The sequence below is a fragment of the Geotrypetes seraphini genome, chromosome 10, assembly GCF_902459505.1.
Source record: "Geotrypetes seraphini chromosome 10, aGeoSer1.1, whole genome shotgun sequence".
Lineage (NCBI taxonomy): Eukaryota > Metazoa > Chordata > Amphibia > Gymnophiona > Dermophiidae > Geotrypetes > Geotrypetes seraphini.
Window position 1 is genome coordinate 57,009,612 of NC_047093.1, and position 19,028 is coordinate 57,028,639.

At 43.3% G+C, this 19,028-nt stretch overlaps 2 protein-coding genes across 2 annotated transcripts in view; one reads left to right on the forward strand and one right to left on the reverse strand.

Moving 5' to 3' along the window:
- Window positions 1–17,541, forward strand: part of LOC117367544 (sulfotransferase 1 family member D1-like) — a 42,067-nt gene extending 24,526 nt beyond the window's left edge. The window contains exon 9 of the mRNA XM_033960176.1: window positions 16,017–17,541. Coding sequence (XP_033816067.1) covers window positions 16,017–16,033 — 17 coding nt within the window. The 3' untranslated portion in view covers window positions 16,034–17,541. The remainder of the gene's footprint in view (window positions 1–16,016) is intronic.
- Window positions 64–19,028, reverse strand: part of LOC117367543 (surfeit locus protein 1) — a 33,428-nt gene continuing 14,463 nt past the window's right edge. Inside the window, 6 exon segments of the mRNA XM_033960172.1 lie at window positions 64–1,435; window positions 2,208–2,289; window positions 2,920–3,082; window positions 14,826–14,885; window positions 14,887–14,899; window positions 18,826–19,017. Of these exon segments, the coding sequence (XP_033816063.1) occupies window positions 1,369–1,435; window positions 2,208–2,289; window positions 2,920–3,082; window positions 14,826–14,885; window positions 14,887–14,899; window positions 18,826–19,017 (577 nt within the window). The 3' untranslated portion in view covers window positions 64–1,368.

Genomic DNA, 19,028 nt, shown 5'->3' on the forward strand with positions numbered 1-19,028 from the left:
CCATTTGTCCGCTTTCACGGTCTGTGCAAAGGGTAGACAATATCTAAGACTTCTACTGTTCACTTATTCAAGGCAACTACTGAATCCACTTACATTTTGGCAAATAAGGTAGTTCCAACAGACCTGAGGGCTCACTTGACAAGGCCCAGGCCACTTCTCAGAGAACATTCAATTTTGTATGATTTTGTGAAGCACTACAAACTAGATTTGGGGGCTAGAAGCAACAGTGCCTTTGGCAGGACAGTCTTGCCTTCCTTCCACATGGGTAAGCTCTGGACAATACAGTAAGGTGAAATTTATTCTCACCTGTTAATTTTCTTTCCTTGAATCCTGCTACATGAGTCCTTTTCCCACCCTGGAAGATTTGTTTTATTTGGAGGGGGAGGGGGGAATACTTGCTGTGTAAACAGTTCTGGGATCAGCAGTACCATATTGTGCATGTTCTTTGGAGTACCGTTAATTTTAATCAAAGCTTTTGTGTTTCTCACATTTGTGAGTTTCTGGAGGATCTCTTTCGTCTTCATTTCTTCAGGCCTTTGAAAGGCAGCCCTTTAAAGGGTTATTGATATACTGACTAGCTCCAGGATGCAACTGCTAGTATACTGGAACTTGCCTGTTCTCTACCTTATCTGTTGGTCGGGAAATATAACCTACTGGTCTAACAGGACTCAAAGAGGAAATTAACAGATAAGAATAAATTCCACCATCTTCAAAGATAAGTCTTGTTTTTGTGAAAACAAAACAATTTTTCAATAATAGAAGTCATATTTGATTGCTCTAAGAGCATGAGCAGAGAAGATTTAATAAGCTAAAGCTGAATAAATACAAATGATCATTAATTAACTCTATTGGCTAGTAAGATTCATGCTTTGTAAGCTACCTATAGGTGAAGATCAGGACTCTGCCTCTCTATCAGGAAGACATTCTTGGAATCACACTGTCCATCTAACAAACCCATTATAAAAACACTTGTCTCATCACTATTTTACTGGTCCTGCAGTTTCTGGGAATTGAATTCAAGACAAAATTCTGAATCCGTGCTTTAGAGATAAGCCCGAGTGTGGAGGTGTTCCACAATTTCCAAGGGTTCAGAGTCTGACAGTTGGCTTTAAATGTTTCCCATTATTTGTTTAAGGCACTCGCTGAATACTTGCCTTGGCTCCTACCCCTATTCTTTCAACTAACGTATATAATATCCTTTGTAGGTGCCCAGAATCCAAAAAGCTCTTGCTTCACTTGCTACTGAGCTCTGAAAACACCCCACGCCCCCGTACCCTCATAATCTGCCCTTGCAGATTCTTCCAAAGGCCTGTGGACAGTTCTGTGCCTTTGTTTTTCTGTCACAGATCTGAGGCTCTGACTTGTCTTCTAGAGAGGTATCTTTTGAATAAATTTTCTGTACCACAAGTAAGAAGTTGCTGCACAGAGTCCATACCTACAAGATACAACAGAGGCTGAAGTGAGTGATACAGGTGAAAAAAATAAACTTTCAAATTCCAAAAACTGAGGCAAGACCTAAAAGGAATGCCTCAGAAGATATGACTTTTCCTATCTAGAAAGAGCTGATAGGGCTATAAGCCATTGACAGCACTTTTAAGTTTGCTCCGTCACAAAAATATCCATTAATGCTGTTCTCTCATACTACCACCCATAGCTCTATTGGGCTTAGCAGTTAAATTTTTAAACAGAAACAATTATGTAATTATAATACAGGTTCAAAATGTCTCCTGTATCAAGTAATTATAAAACAGGTTCAATATGTCCCCTATCCACATAAATTACAATCTTAGTGGGAACCTCGGGCAATAGGAGGCATAGTAACAGGGTGAGAATCACATGGAATCAGTGTCGGAGAGAGACAGGGGACATTGAATTTGAAACCTTGATTTTTCCTGGTTCTCATCCTATTGCTTGAACCATTTGGCCACTCTTATGAGGTTAAAGGTAAGGAGTCAGGTACAAGAGAACTCCTAGCAGGAATGGAATACCGGTAGGAAAAGAGGTGGATTAGATCAGCACAAATTCCTCTCAGACTTAGTGTTCACCTGAGCACCTATTGTGCCCTTACATGGAGAAAAAAAGGGTTAGTAGGGAAAAATGTGATAGCCTAAACATTAACTGAACAATGGTTAGTAGCTTTATGAATAAACAGTCTAAGAAAACACTAAGCTTTGCCTTCAGGGTTCTGATGACTTGGATAAACTTACCATGTAATGATATATTGTGCGTGCTCATTTCTCAAGGTTACTCGGGTTTGGCCACCAATGGGCCCTCCAGGAATGGTGCTCTCTATAACACAGTAAAAACAACAAAGTTAGGTGCTGCCCTTTAAAGAGCACCTTTTCTTTTTGTTTAATAAACCATATCAGAAGTTTGCAGGGCTGATTCTCCATAGATTTTAGTAGAGTGCAGAACCTATCAGCACGGGGGAAACTGGATGCAAGTCACACTGCAAATTTTGCCAAAGCCCATTGTGGAACATGAAATCCCCCTATTCCCACTAAGAAAAGCAAGAAAATGTTTGATCTTGTGAACAGACTTTTTAAAGCAATTGATATCCAGCAGTGCTATATGGTGTGGAGACTGCACAATGAGGATCGGGAAAGAGCAGTAGAAACCTTATCTTACAGATTGTTACTGCAAACACAATAATCTGTGCAAATACTAGGGTGTGGAGGCTGCAGACTTTTTACAGCAATTAGCATCTTTCAGTGCTTTATGGTATGGAGACTGTACAATGTGGGGTGGGAAACAGTAGAAACCTCATCTTATTGATTGTTACTGTACACTATACATCCTTGCCACAGGCAAACACATTAATCTGTGCAAATACTAGGGTGTGGAGGCTCTAGAAAGGAAAAGCAGCATCCTGTGTACAGTTAATAGTACCCCCACATGGCTCTCTCTCACAGCACTTACTGAAGTCTGCATCAAGGAAGATAGGCTCGGCTTCTGTGACATGTGCCATGGCTCCCAAGTCGCGGTAATGCCAACGGTTCTTGGCTATGTCATTTTCTGGCACAAATGGCTTCCGAGTTTCTGACAATCTGACAATCCCTGTTAACTCTAGCTCATCTCTGCTCTAGAGGAAGAGACAAGATAATAGCTTGGGTAATTTATTTTTTAATTGGATTGGAAAAGAACATATGCATCTACAAAACATACAATTTTGCATAGAAAACAGCAGATGGACAGTTCAGCATCAAAGGAGAAATTAGATCTTACCTGCTAATATTCTTTCCTTTAGTCCCAACAAACCAGAGCAGAACATGTGGGTTTAGGCCCATCTATCAGCAGATTATTTTTATCAAGTTTCTAGTTTATTTAACACTAGTGTTTAAGCCCGTTACATTAACGGGTGCTAGAATATATGTCTTTCTTTCTTTCTGTCTCTCCCTGCCCCTCTCTTCCTTTCTTTCTTTCTCCCTCCCGCTGATTGTCCTTCTTTCTTTCTGGTTCTCTTTCTGGCACCCTGTCTGTCTTTCTCTGCCCGCTGTCTTTCTGTGTGTCTGTCTTTCGTTCTAATGCACTGCCTGCCTGTCTTTCTGTCTCTCCATGGCCCCCTTCTGTCTCCCCTCCCCCAAAGCAAACCAAGATTTGCTTCCCAGGCCCCCTTTCCCTCTCTGACCCCTCCACTTCCCTGTGCAGCAGCAGCAGCATTTCCTGCCCTTCCCTGTGCAGCAGCAGCATTTCCCCACACATACACACACACTTCCCTGTGCAGCAGCAGCATTTCCCGGCCTTCCCTGTGCAGAAGCAGCATTTCCCCCCCCCACACACACACTTCCCTGTGCAGCAGCAGCATTTCCCACCCTTCCCTGTGCAGAAGCAGCATTTCCCCCCACACACACACACTTCCCTGTGCAGCAGCAGCATTTCCCGGCTTTCCATGTGCAGAAGCAGCATTCCCCCCCACACACACACACACTTCCCTGTGCAGAAGCAGCATTTCCCCCCCACACACACACTTCCCTGTGCAGCAGCAGCATTTCCCGGCCTTCCCTGTGCAGCAGCAGCAGCATTTCCCAGGCTTTCCTGGGCAGCAGCAGCATTTCCCGGCCTTCCCTGTGCAGCAGCAACATTTCCCACAGCCCCCTTCCCAGCCGCCGTGTTTAATTTCACAGAAAAGCGCTGTGCGCGCGCTTCGACGTCTTCTATCCACTGCGGCCAACCCTAGCGGAAACAGGAAGTAGTCAGAAAGGGCGGGCCACAGTGGACAGAAGACGGCGAGGCCAGCGGTATCGCGGTTCAGTGCTTTTCTCTGAATTTAAACACGGGTGAGCCAGCAAGAAGGAGGAGGCTTAAAAGTAGCTGGTTTTGGCGGTGAGTGAGGGCGGGAGGGGGCAGTCGCCGGCTGTGCTGTGTCTCTCCGTGTTCGAATTTGAAAATGGAATTCAGCACAGAGAGACACAGCACTTGTCAGGTACCCACAGCCTCTTAAGAGGATTATTATTATAGATATTTGATTTGATTGCAAAATCCAAATCCAATGCGATTTACATTTAGTTAAAAATTAGGTTAAAATACAAATCAAACAAACAGGATAATTATCACTAATTATAATAAAATAATACGTTTGAAAGAGGGAGGCGAAAAAAAAAGTGGCTTAAATACAATTCAAAAACAAATAAAAAGGGATAGGTAATGAAACAAGAGGTTGGGGAAAGTTACTCACTTAATTTTCATTTGGCAGTATTCCTAGTCCATTGTAAAATCATAAAATTTAAATAAGTCAGTTAAAAGCGTCCTTAAAAAGCCAACTTTTTAGGAGGCTTTTAAACTCGCTGAGTAATTTTTCTTCTCTTATGTTGATCGGCAGCGAATTCCAGATTTGAGGGGCTGTAACAGAAAAAATCACGTCCCTCCTTGAATAAATGAATTTTAACGAGGGGACTATTAACAGAGAAAGACAGAGTATGCAACTGTACTCTGCTCGTACTCTGCCATGTACAGTTCAGCTAATTCAGTAATTCAACAAGTAAAAAGGCAATAGAATCTACCATTGGTTTATCCAGTGTTTCTTATTTTCTTCTTCCTCCTTTAAAATTTCATGAAATTTTAAAATTTCTGTTTTCACTTATTGAATGTGTTTTAAAATGAAGAATTTAAAAAAAAAATTTCATGAAGAATTAAAACCGTAACTTCTTACAATAGCTAAGTTTCCAAGTTTATTTTATATTCAATGGACTGCCAAATCAAAATCTTTCAAAGCGGTTTATATAACAATTGAAAGAATATAATTAACAATTAAACATTAAAAAACTAAAAAGTTATGAAATACAACCACAAATATAAATATAAATATAATTAAAACAACAAGACTAGCTTAAAGAGATCTATATAAACTTTAACAGAGACGACTAAAACAGAAATGACTAAAACATACAGAAGGGCGGGTAGCTGGACTGGTCTGTTGGGACTAAAATGGAAGAAAATTGTCCTTAGCATCCTCAACAGACCAGTCCAGAACTTACAGGATGTTTCAAAAGTTTTTAAGTTAGGTTAAGGATCAGACATTCCAAAGGAAACTTCCTCTCCAACTGAAATATCCAGTCTGTAATGCCTCAAGAAGTGACCACCATGTTACTGATCTGCAAATTTCCACTGGGGGGACAGCTCACAACTCTGCCTAAGTGGCAACTCTTCTAAAGAATGAGCTTTCAGAACTGAAGGTGGTTGTTCGTACACCAAAAGACACCTTAAGAAAATCTTCAACCAGCAAGCAATGGTAGTCTAAGAATCAGACTTGCCTTTCCTGAGACCAGCAAAGAGAACAAATAACCTATCAGATCTATGAAATATGAAATTCATTAGTGACTCTAGATCAATGGTTCTCAACCTTCCTAATGCTGCGACCCTTTAGTACAGTTCTTCATGTTGTGGTGACCCCCAACCATAACTGTAATTTTGCTACTGTTATGAATCATAATGTAAATATCTGTTATGTAGGATGTATTTTCATTGTTACAAATTGAACATAATTAAAGCATAGTGATTAATCACAAAAACAATATGTAATTATATATTGTGAAATATTTATTTCTAATTACAAATAAATGTATGTGGGCGTATCTGCATGTGGGCAGACCCATCTGGAGATGGACAGAGGAGCGGTATCTTGGTTCCTAAGACCAGTGTTCTTCTACCTTTTGACACCTATGGACCGGCGGAAATAAAATAATTATTTTGTGGACCGGCAGTTGAAGAACACCGGGCTAAGTCGTGCCCATCTCCAATCAATCACCGCCCCAAACCTCACCCCATAATAGTACTAATTCACCATTTTTTCCATTCATTTTTCATATATACGCACAATATAATTGTATTAACAACACATAATGGTTAACCACAAGATTAAAATACACAAAGCATACTGTATGCTTTTTAACATTCATTCCTACCAGAAAACAGATAATCCCATACAAATGCAGGACCAAAAACTAAAAGTACTAATATTTACAAACAAACCCTAAGATGCAAGACTCTGCAAGCAGTACAACCCCAGAGGAAAAGAAACAAATGCATTTCTTCATGAACAGACAAATCAATCACTAAATTAAAAAAAAAAGACAAATCAATCACTAAATAAAAAAAATAAAAGCATTTCCCTACCGTTGTTGTCTCTCTCCCTCCAGGTGCCTTGCCTTCTGGCCTGCCCCCCAGTGTTATCTTTGCACCAGTCCACTGTGCGATCAACGCAGCGTCTTTGGGCCGGCTCCCTGAGTGCTGCATTGCACTGTGGGCAGCGGCTTCTTGCACGCGTCCCAAGCCTTATCTGGAAGCTTTCCCTCTGACATTGCGACGTCAGAGAGAAGGCTTCCAGTTCAGGTGCAGGCCACGCATAGGAGCCTTTTCCCACAGCTTTGTGCACTGCAGCACTCAGGGAGCCGGCCCGAAGATGCCACATTGATCACACTGTGGACCGGTGGCTGAAGAACGCTGTCTTGGGCCCTTATGTGTTTTCCAATTATCTTAGGCGACCCCTGTGAATGGGTCATTCGATCCCCAAAGGGGTCGCGACCCACAAGTTGAGAACCACTGCTCTAGATAAAGAGATTATGCACTTAGCCTGGTAAGCTCTTTTCCAGTAGATTCCTGCACAAGGAATCCACTCTGGTATTTTCACTCTGCCTCTATTGTACTTCACTGGACTCTCTAGCTCCACCCTCAGTTAGTACCCAAGCACGTAGAGCTACCCAATACATGTGAAGTAGAGGCACCTGGAGCAACAGGCTCAAACCAACTGTTCTGCTCAAGAATTAACTCAACAGGCAAGTTAAATACCAACACAAGACTTCAACAAATCTCATAAAGTATACCCATTAAATAAGCATGAATACAAATTCTTCCCAGCCCCCAAGGGCTGACAGGCATTCCAGAATCAGCTTAGAGAAAAATAAACAGATTGAAAACTGAAAACAGGCACAGTTAAGACAGGGCGGGAGTCAGGCATAGTTAAGACAGGGTGGGAGTCTATAATGTCTCACCTATCTACTGGAAAAGAGCTTACCAGGGTAAGTACATAATCTCTTTTTCTAGTGCAACAGGTGAAGACATTCTAGACAGCAGGGATGTACAAAAGCAGTCCCCCCAAACGCTAGGGTGGGCTTGCTGCACCGACCCTTAAGACCAAGGACCCAAAGACAGAGTCTTGTCTTACTGCCATGTCTACTCCGTAGAACATGGCAAACGGGTGAAGAGAAGACCACATTCCTACTTTGAAAATCTCCTCAGGAGAGACAGATCCAGCTTTGGCCCCCGAACAAGCCACATTCCTGATAGAATGCACCTGGATGGAAACAGGAGACTGTTTCCCAGAAAGAATGTAGGCTGATGAAATGGCCCTATGGATCCATCTGGAAGCCTTGGAAGTGGGAGCATCCCGCTTAACTCATTGGTGACTTCCAGAAAATGTAACTCTGACACATCCAGTTTCTTCAATAGGCAGTCCTATGTCAGAACCAGTCGGTTGAAAGGCAGGCAAACATACTTCCTGATTAACATGGAAAGCTGAAACTAGCTTCACAGGAAGGAAGGAACAGTCTGAAGGAAAACCCTGTCTCTAAGATATGGAGGAAAGGGTTCTTACAAGACAAAGCCTGTAGTTCCAACACAAGATGTGCCAAAGTAATGGCGACCAGAAAAACAGTCTTGAGCATTAAGTCTGAGAGGGAAGTATCTTGAAGGGGCTCAAAAGGAGCCTTGGTAAGGCTAGACAATTTCAAGGTAAGGTCCCAGGAAGGAAAAGAATGCTTGACCGGTGGTCTGACATGAAGAGCTCCCTTCAAGAATCTAGTAACATCAGGATGAGACGCCAAGGTGGACCGATGTTTCCAGGATTTAAAACAGGAGAGCCTGGCCACCTGGACTCGAAGAGATGCCAAAGTGAGGACTGTAGAAAAATCAGCCTGAAGAAAAATGAGAATTATCGAGATCGAAGCTGAATAAAGGTCTACCTGGTCCTGGGTACACCAATACTGAAAAAGGCCTTCAACGCCTTAGTGTAGACTGACACTGTGGATGACTTGGTAGACTTCAGAAGAGTATCAACAACCAGAGCAGAATATCTGTTATGCTCTAGGCTTCGCATTCAAGAGCTATGCTGTAATAGCATAGTGACCTGGATCATCCATGAAAACTGGACCCTGTGTGAGAAAGTCCAGGTAGGCACTCAGGCAAAGGCTGCGACCCTGCACAGGAACATCAGATCTACATATCATGGTCTGTGAGGCCAATTTGGAACCATCAGAATGACGCGGCCCAGATGAGACGCGATCTTCTGAATGACCCAGCCGATCATCAGCCAAGGAGAAAACACATACAGGAGAATCTCCTGAGGTCCTGGCTGCATCAGTGTTGAGCCCCTCACTTCCGGGCTTGGATCTTTAACTGAAAACACGATCTGCTTTCCTGTTTTGTTTTTCTTAGCCATGGCCATGAGGTTGAAGCGGTGCCGCCCCCAGACCTCACTATTTCTTGGATTGCCTCCGGGGACAGGGTCCACTCACCCTGATCCAGCGTCTGTCTGCTGAGGAAGTCTGCTTGAATGTTGTCTATTCCCGCCACATGCGCTGCCGTCAGTGCTAGGAGATGACGTTCCACCCAGAGAAAAAGAAGACAGGCTTCCTGAGCCAGAGGAGTGCTTTTGGTCCCTCCCTGGCGACTGAAGGAGGCTACTGCGATCGTATTGTCAGAGAAGACCCTGACCGCTTGGCCCTCCAGAGTCTTCTGCAATCACATCATAGCTAGAAGAAATGGCTCTGAGCTCTAACTAATTGACCCTTTTCACTGAGAGGGCGTCCAACACCTCTGAACAGGACAACAATTGCAACGGGCTCTCAAGCCCAAAGGCTGGCATCTGTCATCATCGCAATCTAGGAGGCAATGTGTAGTGGTATGTCTCCTGCCTATCTGGGGAAGATCAGAGAGGGGCCTAGTGGTATTAAGACTTCTTAGAGGTGGCTGCAGTGCGGTCACTTGAACTTGAGGGTCGGCTAGTGTTTCCAAACCTCTGTCTAGATCCTTGGAAGGATCTCTGAGCCAAGGAATTCAATGAGGTCTGTCAAGATTGCTTGTAGCTTCAAAAGGAGCTATGATTTGATCCCCCTTGGGGTCCAAGGTCTACTCTCTGGTAAGGACTTAGGATATCGATCCATTACACTAGTCATCAGATCATCCAATCCTTTGCCAAAAAGCATTTGACCCTTAAAGGGAAGCTTGCTCAAAGTGGCTCTAGAGGCTGAATCTCGCGTCTTTTGCCAGATCCAAAGCATCCCGCAGGTGGAAATAGAATATGCAGACACCTTACTCATGACTCTAAAGACATCATACATTGTGTCTGCTACATAATCTATTCCCGAAATTACTGCTGGGGGTATCATGCCCTCCTCTGAAGTCTGTTATAACATTTTATGGCAAGTACGTACCACAAAGGAGGCTGCTGCTGCCTCCTTGAACTCCAAAGCCAAGGCTTCAAACTGCCTTTTCATAAGGAGATCCAATCAGCAATCCCGAGAATCTTTCAGGACCATTCCCCCTTAACTCAATAGCGAAGTGTGTTTCGTCACTTGCACCACCACCACCTTCAGTGAGACAAAATATTTATGGAACTCCTGAGCCATAGGATAAAGTCTTGTCATAGCCTTGACCCCTCTCAAAAGACCTTCGGGCGTATCTCAATGCTTCGTCAGCATCCTAGTCATCTCTGAATGCACTGGAAAACAGGTGAATCGAGGCTTGGAACTGCTTAGCAGGGACTACTGTGCAATGGATGCATGCGAGGCCTTCAAATCTAGCTCCCACAGAGAGAATACAAAAATCTAATTTAAGTTCATAGGCTTAAAAAGTCTGCACATCACAGGGTCTTTGCCCTAGTCTAACTGTGCCAGATACTACTGACTGAATGTGCCAACTTCAGACCCTTCGTCTCCTGTGCTCTAGAAGTGTCTCCTCTCTAGAGGGATGGATTCTGATCTCAGTCCTTCTCCAACTGGACTTCAGAGTCCTATAGACCCTCTGGCTGCACAGGGATCAAGTTTCTCTGAAGCAAACACACCTGTTCTCTCAATGCCCCAGATTTAGGGAGCGTCACAGATTTTTTATATTTTAAATAAGCATCATACGTTAAAGTTACAAACTCCGAATCAAAAACCTGGGAACCTCCAACTACCTCTGTTGTGCTCCTTTAAGTTCCTTCCTTGTGGTCGAGGCATCTGCATCCTTTTAAGTTCATTCCTTGTGGTTGGGGCATCCAGCAACAGAACTCTGAATGCAGGGCTTCTGCAGGGGGAGATCGTGCCTAACTAACTTAATGCACTTCTTCAAAGGAATTAGCAAACGAATGGACAGAGGAGACCCCATAGACATCATATATCTAGATTTCCAAAAATCCTTTGACAAGGTGCCTCATGAACGTCTACTCCGGAAACTGAAGAACCATGGGGTGGAAGGAGATGTACATAGATGGATCAGAAACTGGTTGGCGGGTAGGAAACAGAGGGTAGGGGTGAAGGGCCACTACTCGTACTGGAGGAGGGTCACGAGTGGTGTTCCGCAGGGCTCGGTGCTCGGGACGCTGCTATTTAATATATTCATAAATGATCTGGAAACAGGGACGAAGTGTGAGATAATAAAATTTGCAGACGACACCAAACTATTTAGTGGAGCTCGGACTAAAGAGGATTGCGAAGAATTGCAAAGGGACTTGAACAAACTAGGGGAATAGGCGACAAGATGGCAGATGAAGTTCAACGTTGAGAAATGTAAAGTATTGCATGTGGGTAGCAGAAACCCGAAGTACAACTATACGATGGGAGGGATGTTATTGAATGAGAGTACCCAAGAAAGGGACTTGGGGGTAATGGTGGACATGACAATGAAGCCGACGGCACAGTGTGCATTGGCCGCTAAGAGAGCGAATAGAATGCTAGGTATAATCAAGAAGGGTATTACAACCAGAACAAAAGAAGTTATCCTGCCGTTGTATCGGGCGATGGTGCGCCCGCACCTGGAATACTGCATCCAATATTGGTCGCCGTATCTTAAGAAGGATATGGCATTACTCGAGAGGGTTCGGAGGAGAGCGACACGTCTGATAAAAGGGATGGAAAACCTTTCAAACGTGGAGAGATTGGAGAAACTGGGTCTCTATTTCCTGGAGAAGAGGAGACTTAGAGGGGATATGATAGAGACTTACAAGATCATGAAGGGCGTAGAGAGAGTAGAGAGGGACAGATTCTTCAAACTTTCAAAAAATAAAAGAACAAGAGGGCATTCAGAAAAGTTGAAAGGGGTACAGATTCAAAACAAATGCTAGGAAGTTCTTTTTTACCCAACGTGTGGTGGACACCTGGAATGCGCTTCCAGAGGACGTAATAGGGCAGAGTACGGTACTGGGGTTTAAGAAAGGATTGGACGATTTCCTGCTGGAAAAGGGGATAGAAGGATATAGATAGAGAATTACTGCACAGGGCCTGGACCTGTTGGGCCGCCTCGTGAGCGGACTGCTGGGCACGATGGACCTCAGGCCTGACCCAGCGGAGGCATTTCTTATGTTCTTATGAGTCTGCAGCTTCCTTCAGGCAGAGCTGTCCCAGAACTACTGGGAACCTCTTTGGCACTGAAAAGCCTCAACTTTGTACTAAAAACCGAAAAATAAAAATTCAGAAGCAGAGCAGATGAAAAAGACACCCCTGAACCTTGCTTACAGAAGAAAAAAACTGGGGAGAGAGGGCACTGCCCAATGACACAGGGAGGTAGAGCTGTAAAAAAGAAAATGATACCTTCTGCAAGTCCTTGTGAGTGAAGATGCATAAACCACTAGTAAAGACTCATGCTATTTGTACTGGAAGTACCATTATACAACCTTACAATCTCAGAAATCTTTTTTAAGAGTATAACCAACTCTGTTGTACACTGTTTGTACCTATGTAATGTAAATACTGCTCTGTAACCCACCTCGAACTCCACTCCAGAGGATTTGGCAGGATATAAGGGTCACATTTAACATAACATAACACTGCCTAAAACTGACCATGGAAAGAACACATAAAACAGAGTGTTCTGTGGCCACGACTGCAGCAAGCCATCCAGGCCTTCTGAACCATACAAATCTGGTTACTTTGTACTGTGTTTCATAGTTGTAAGATCCAGAACAAGAACATCCCATGTTGACGAGATGAGGGAGAAAGTTTCCCTGGAAAGCTCCCACTCTCTCAGGTCTAAAAGTACTGTAATCCACTTGAAGATTTAACACTCCTGTTGTGTGAGTAGCTGACAGCATTTCCACATTCTTCTCTGCTCACTAAGACAGGTTTCTGGTACCAGAAGAGCACTCTGAGTTCCCTTTGTCTGTAAATATAGGACATTACCTACATAATTTTCTAATATATGGTATATCAAATAAATATGAAAGTTGAAACCAGGTATCAGCTTTATTTCCCCTAAATTCAAAAAAGTATTTGTAAGGTGGATCTTACCACCTGCTGCTTGGTTAGAGCCTGGCAATAAGATTTAAAGAAAATCTACTTGTAGCCCTCTCTGATGACCTTCAGAAACCACTGGTCAAGAAACCCATTGGTCAAGAAACCCATTGGTCAAGAAACCCAGACAGGCAGCCACCTATCAAGAATTCCAAGGAATAAACATGGACCCCCCTCAATGTGAAGAATGGGCAGGATCTGAGGAAAGTGAGGCATGTACTCCTTTTGTCCTCTCAAAAGGAGAATTGCTTCTATTGTAAATGGGGTTGTTGAAAGAAAGTAGAATGTCCCAACCTATAAGGTTTTGTGTCTTGTAGATACAATTGGATCTCAGCGCATCGAGAGGCAGTCATGGTTTTTCCTTGGGTAGATAATGAGGCTTACATTCTCATAGATCCTTCACCATTTTGTCAAGTTCATCACCAAACAACAGCTTACCCCGAATGGCAGTTTTATGAGTTGAGACTGGGATGCTGTTATCTGTGGTCCAATTTCTAAGTCACAAAAATATCTTAAGGGCCTAGAACTAAATTGCAGTTCAAATTAGGCCAGCTACTTCATGGACAGGAGGCAGGCCCAGACCAATACAGTGCAACAGTTAAGTACACACCGCTGGCAGAGATCACTCCCTTTTCGGACAGTACAAAAACAAAGGCAAAATTTGGAAGATTCTTTAACAAGAAAGCACATTCTGTAGTTTGCAGCAGGAAACACTACTTCAACAATTTCATCTCCTTATTCATTTTTTTCGTCGCTGGTGACAGAAAGTAAGTCAGAAAAAATTGAGAAGAATGGGATTGGGGAGGGGAGTTTACCAGAACCACCAGGCATACTCATAAGAAAGCAAGCAGCCAGATGCCAATCCCCCAGCTCAACTTAATACAAGGAATAATGGACCAGGAGCAAGCTTCTAAAGAGCAATCTAGGAGCTGCACAGGGAACCACTTCCTGGAGAGAAATACTGAACTTGGCAAGTTGCACAATGCCCTTCAGGTACAAGCACAGTTCTGTACTATCTCTACCTGCTGGTAAATAGGCAAAACCCTGCAAGGTCTGTTGTGGACACTAAGGCAGAAACATAATCAGGATAAACACTAAACAGGACAAATATCAACAAAAAGCCAGGTTTTTACCTATTTGCAGAAGTCTTTTATATTGGTCATAAGGCAAAACAATTGGGTCAGCAAATTCCAGTGCCTGGGACCAGTGATTGAATATGCATGCAGGTCTTTTTGGCATAAACCAAACAAGAGGCAGCCAACAAACCCCTCCTGAGACCCTCAAGTAGTGTTATAATCCATAATAGTAACTTGTCGGGATCCATGGGCCTAAAATCTGGAAAGCAATACTTGGCAAAGGAGTGCCCAACAATTACGCCCTACAATGCTTCTCCCTACTCTTCCACTTCTTGCTCTCACCTGCCTCCAGACCCCATCTATATCCAATCCAAATACTGCAGCACTCGACTATATTCAAAGGCATAGGTATTTCCTCAAAGCAGTGTTCAACTTATCTATTTTCTCAGAGGCTCAGAAGAACCCCTATTTCCAAACACTCAAAAGATACAGGAACCTATACTACAAATGAGCCTTACTCTTCTGGCAGTATAATTGCATTGATACCTGACCTGGCCCCACAAGTAAGAGTCTTGTGATAAACTTCATGCTTGCAGCTGGAAAACAAACTACTCTAAGATGGAATTTCAGAGTATAAACTTGATCTCTTGCTTCCGATGTTCTGGATTCATACCGAGGGTGCTGCTGCTCCCTGGTAGATTGCCAGTATCGTTAACCTTTCCCATTTTCTTCCCCACTCACAGGTGGCTTGTGGTGTGCCCCCACATACCTGCCCTTTCATTCTACTCTCTGGATTCATCTTCTTTCTAGGGACAAATCCTCTGTTCACTTAAAATTGTGATCCTGCAATACAAAAGAGAAAAGAAAAGAAATCAGTCTGTGCCTGATCTCCCTCTGCAAATACTCACAGATGATTCTTAGCAGATAGGTGTGCGTAATCACCATGCTTGGAAATGATATACCAGAAAGCTAATTTTGTTTTTCTCATGAGCACTGATCTATTTCAATCTGTGCTACCCTTTAAATTGTAATATGCTCAACCATGTCGTTGTGACTGACAATAAGAGATGCTTTAATAAATTAACTTGTCCAGTTCAGAACCTGACAGTAGTAACAGGAGAAGCTGTTACTGCTGTCAGGGCTCCCCTTCCTCCCCCCACCGCTTTTAAAAAAAAAAAAAAAAATTGGCAGGAGGGATTTTTGGTTCACTATACTTTCTACTATAGAACATATTAGATTGAGAACAAAATGTTTGGCAAAAGCAAACACTAAAGTAACACGAAGGCAGGGAATAAGTTAACATGCATATAGTGTACTACACCCATTATAACGTGCAGAAATGATATAATACTTATACTTAATACTCATGTAAAGTGGTATATCAAATACAATAAATACATTACAATACATATTTATTCAGAATGCCCACGTATACACAGTATGTGCAGGCATTGGCAGATCTTAGTATAAACACAAGTGGAGCCAACCAGAGACAGTTATATAGACATGCAGAGGAACAGACACCCCCAAAATTTCCTCTCTTTTCTTTTGATTTTCACTGCCATTGCCAAGGTAAACCTAGTCCAGCAGTAAACACCGAACCAATTATCACATGGGGAGGAGAGAGAGGGATGACTGATGGTACAGATGGCCGAGATCTATAACATGTTGTTTGGACTAAGTTCTGGAGGAAAAGTCCATAGTCTGTTAATGAGAAAGACAATAGGGGAAGCCACTGCTTGCCCTGGATCAGTAGCATGGAATATTTCTACTCTTTGGGTATTGGCCAGCAATATTTCAGAATTTTTAATGATGATGGCGACAATGAAACTGACTTTGAAGGTTCTGAGGAGTCCTCTAGTGAAAGAGGATGATTAAGGAAAATGTTATTTAGGACCAAATCACTCTGTTGTTAGATAAATACACCTTAATTCTGGATGGTTTGCTTCTTTTATTTCAGGCCCAGAACAGAAATAAAATAGTATGTTGGACTCTTCAACTTTAGGAAAGCAATAAAAACATACTTCACCTAATTTCCCTGCCCATGACAATGAATTACAAAGAAATGTAGACAACTTTGGAGGAGTGAATAGATAATGTTGTACTGATTATGTGTGTTTACATGACTGTGTCTTCGATGGACGCCTGCATCTTGGACATCTTCTCCACAGTGTTTGTGTTTTTGTTTGCCCTTTGATTCTGTGGAGTACCAGGGTCAATTTCTGTTTGCTTGTGCTTTGCAAATCTCCTTATGTACCCCCCTAAATCATGACAATTCTACATATATCCGCCTTATGTATTTATATCTATCATGACAATTCATTATGTAACCCACGGTATGTATTTTGTATTATCATGACAATTCGTATGTAATCCACCTTGAACTGCAAGGTAATGGCGGAATAGAAATCACGTAATGTAATGTAATGTAATTATGTATGTTTACTTTGTAATCCGCTTAGGTCTTAGGCGGAGTAGAAATTTTTAAAATCAATAAGTAAACATGTCAAATTAGGATAAAACTTGCATTGGAAAACTTGCACGGTAAGGATAATTATGGCAAAATGTAACCTGTACACTGTCCAAGTGTGTCAAATTAGGATAAAACTTGCACCGTAAGGATAATTATGGCAAATTGTAACCTGTAAACTGTATATTATGTATATTAGTATTAGACCCTAGTATGTGTCAAGTTAGGATGAAAACTTAGGTCCAGATTCACTAAAGATAGCGATTCAATCGCTTTAGGTCGATTCTTGGACGATTTTAAAACAGCAATTGATTCACTATCTTTTTTGCATGCAAACTCCCGACTCAATTGCTCAGTGAGCAACTGAGTCGGGGCAGAGCCCTGACAGTAGTGACAGGAGAAGCTGTTAGTGCTGTCAGGGCTCTCTTCCTCCCTCCACCGCTTTAAAAAAAAAAATGGCAGGAGGGATGCCAATTCCCTCCTGTCATCAGCGCTCCCTCCCCACGATTAAAAATATGGCAGGAGAATTCCAATTCCCTCCTGTCATCAGCCCCGACCGCTGGCCTAACAGCCTTCGGGCCTAACAGCCCCCTCCCCCCACTGGCATGCCAAACCACCGCAATGCCCCCTGACCTCCCCTGGCTCATACCTGTTAGTTGGGAGCAGGAGAAACCGCAAAACCTCCTGCTCTGATGCCCAGCCCAGATGCCACTGGGCCTTAGGCCCTGCACCAGTGCATCATGTGATGCACTGGGAGGGGCCTAAGGCCTTGATTGGCTCAGACATCTCATGCTCCTCCTTTGGGAGGGGCCTAAGGCATCTTAGCCTATCAGGGACTTCCTTAGGAAACGCCTAAGGAAGTCCCTGATTGGCCATTTGTTTTGCGATCATTGTTACAGGATCAGTAAGTTTAGTGAATCTAGCCCTTATATTGTAAACTTGTAGTGTAATTATGGTAAATTTAGTGCAAATTGTAACCTGTTAACTGTATATTATGTATGTTTAACTTGTAAGCTGCTCTGAGCACTTTGGGGAAAATGGGATAGAAACAAAATAAATGTCATCATTGTTAGTAACGCAACTGCTTCCCCAATTTTTTAATTGATGCATGCAACTAGTAAAAATAAACTGGTATACAGCACTCATGCATGTAGTGCAGACAGCAACTAAATTTGTAAAAAAAAGAAACAACGCATATATTGTGCGCACTAAGGGTCGGATTCTGTATAGGACACTCAGTCTCAGAAGCTGCTTAAGTGGCTTTTGAGAATTGCACATAGGCGTCCTATATAGAATCGCGTCTGTTCTCACAGACAGACGCCTAAGCCCAACTAACACCATGATTCTCTAACCGGTGTCAGTTAAAGAATCAGATTGCCGCTGAGCTTAATGTGGCAAGGAATCTCCCTGCCGCGATAAGTTTAGCAGCAACCCAGCCCCCTACCCCTGAAGACTACTAGCAGGAAGGATGCCAAGTTCCTCCTACCGGACAACCCCCACTCCCCTGAACATTGCAAGCAGGAGGGATGCCCAGTCCCTCCTGCCAGACACCCCCCACCCCATAAAGTAGCCCCCGCTGGACCCTCTCCTCTACCCCCCCCGGATCCCCCCAGCCCACCCCCCCGAACTCCCTCTTGGAACCCCCCCTACCTTATGCTGATGGTCAGTCGAAGGCATCCTTCTGCTTCCAGCCATGCCCATGCCTAGCCTTAGGTGAGCTTAGGCAGGCCTACGCGCCTCCCTAGGCGTCCGGAGGCGCCTACAATGTAGGCGGCCTGCCTCAGGAATTATTTTAAACATGCGTCCCAATTGGCTGGTTAGACAGCAGTAGGCCACCTACAATCGGGACGCCGTTTAAATAATTCAGGTACAAGAAGTTTCCTCCCCAAAAAACTTGCAATCTAATGGGGTACCTGAGCTAACAGAAAACAAAGTGACTGGCCAGGGTCACAAGAACTAAGATTTGAATCCAGTTTTTTCATAGTTCTCTGCCCACTACTCTTAGCACTAGGCCACTAAATACAGTTAAAAGGTAGGAAAATGAGGAAAAGAGAGCTCCTAGGACTGGAGGAACACTGACAGAAAAAGAGGCAGGGCAGATCTTGCACAAATCCCTCTTAGATTTAGTGAACACCTGAGCACCTGTGAAGGAACTAAGTAATTAGGCTGGTCTTTTCATTTTTGTCACACCAAGAGCGGGCAAGGCCAGAGCTTTATTTTCCCCAGAACAAGATTCGCTGCAGCTGTTTTTCAGGGATATTTGAGATTTTGCAAGCTCTCAGCTTACATAAGAACTTACCCTAGATCAGTGCAGTGGAATGGGGTAATGACATTAGCTCCACTCTCAGCACTAGAGGACAGCCGTCCAGCCTCTCTAGCTTCCCGCTCAGGATCTACCAGTGTGCGTGGAACAATGTAGAGTTCTTTGGAATGATCAAAGTAGCCCCTGACCGTCACTGGCCGGTACTCCAATGCTGCAAGCTCCATGGGACTGCAAACCAT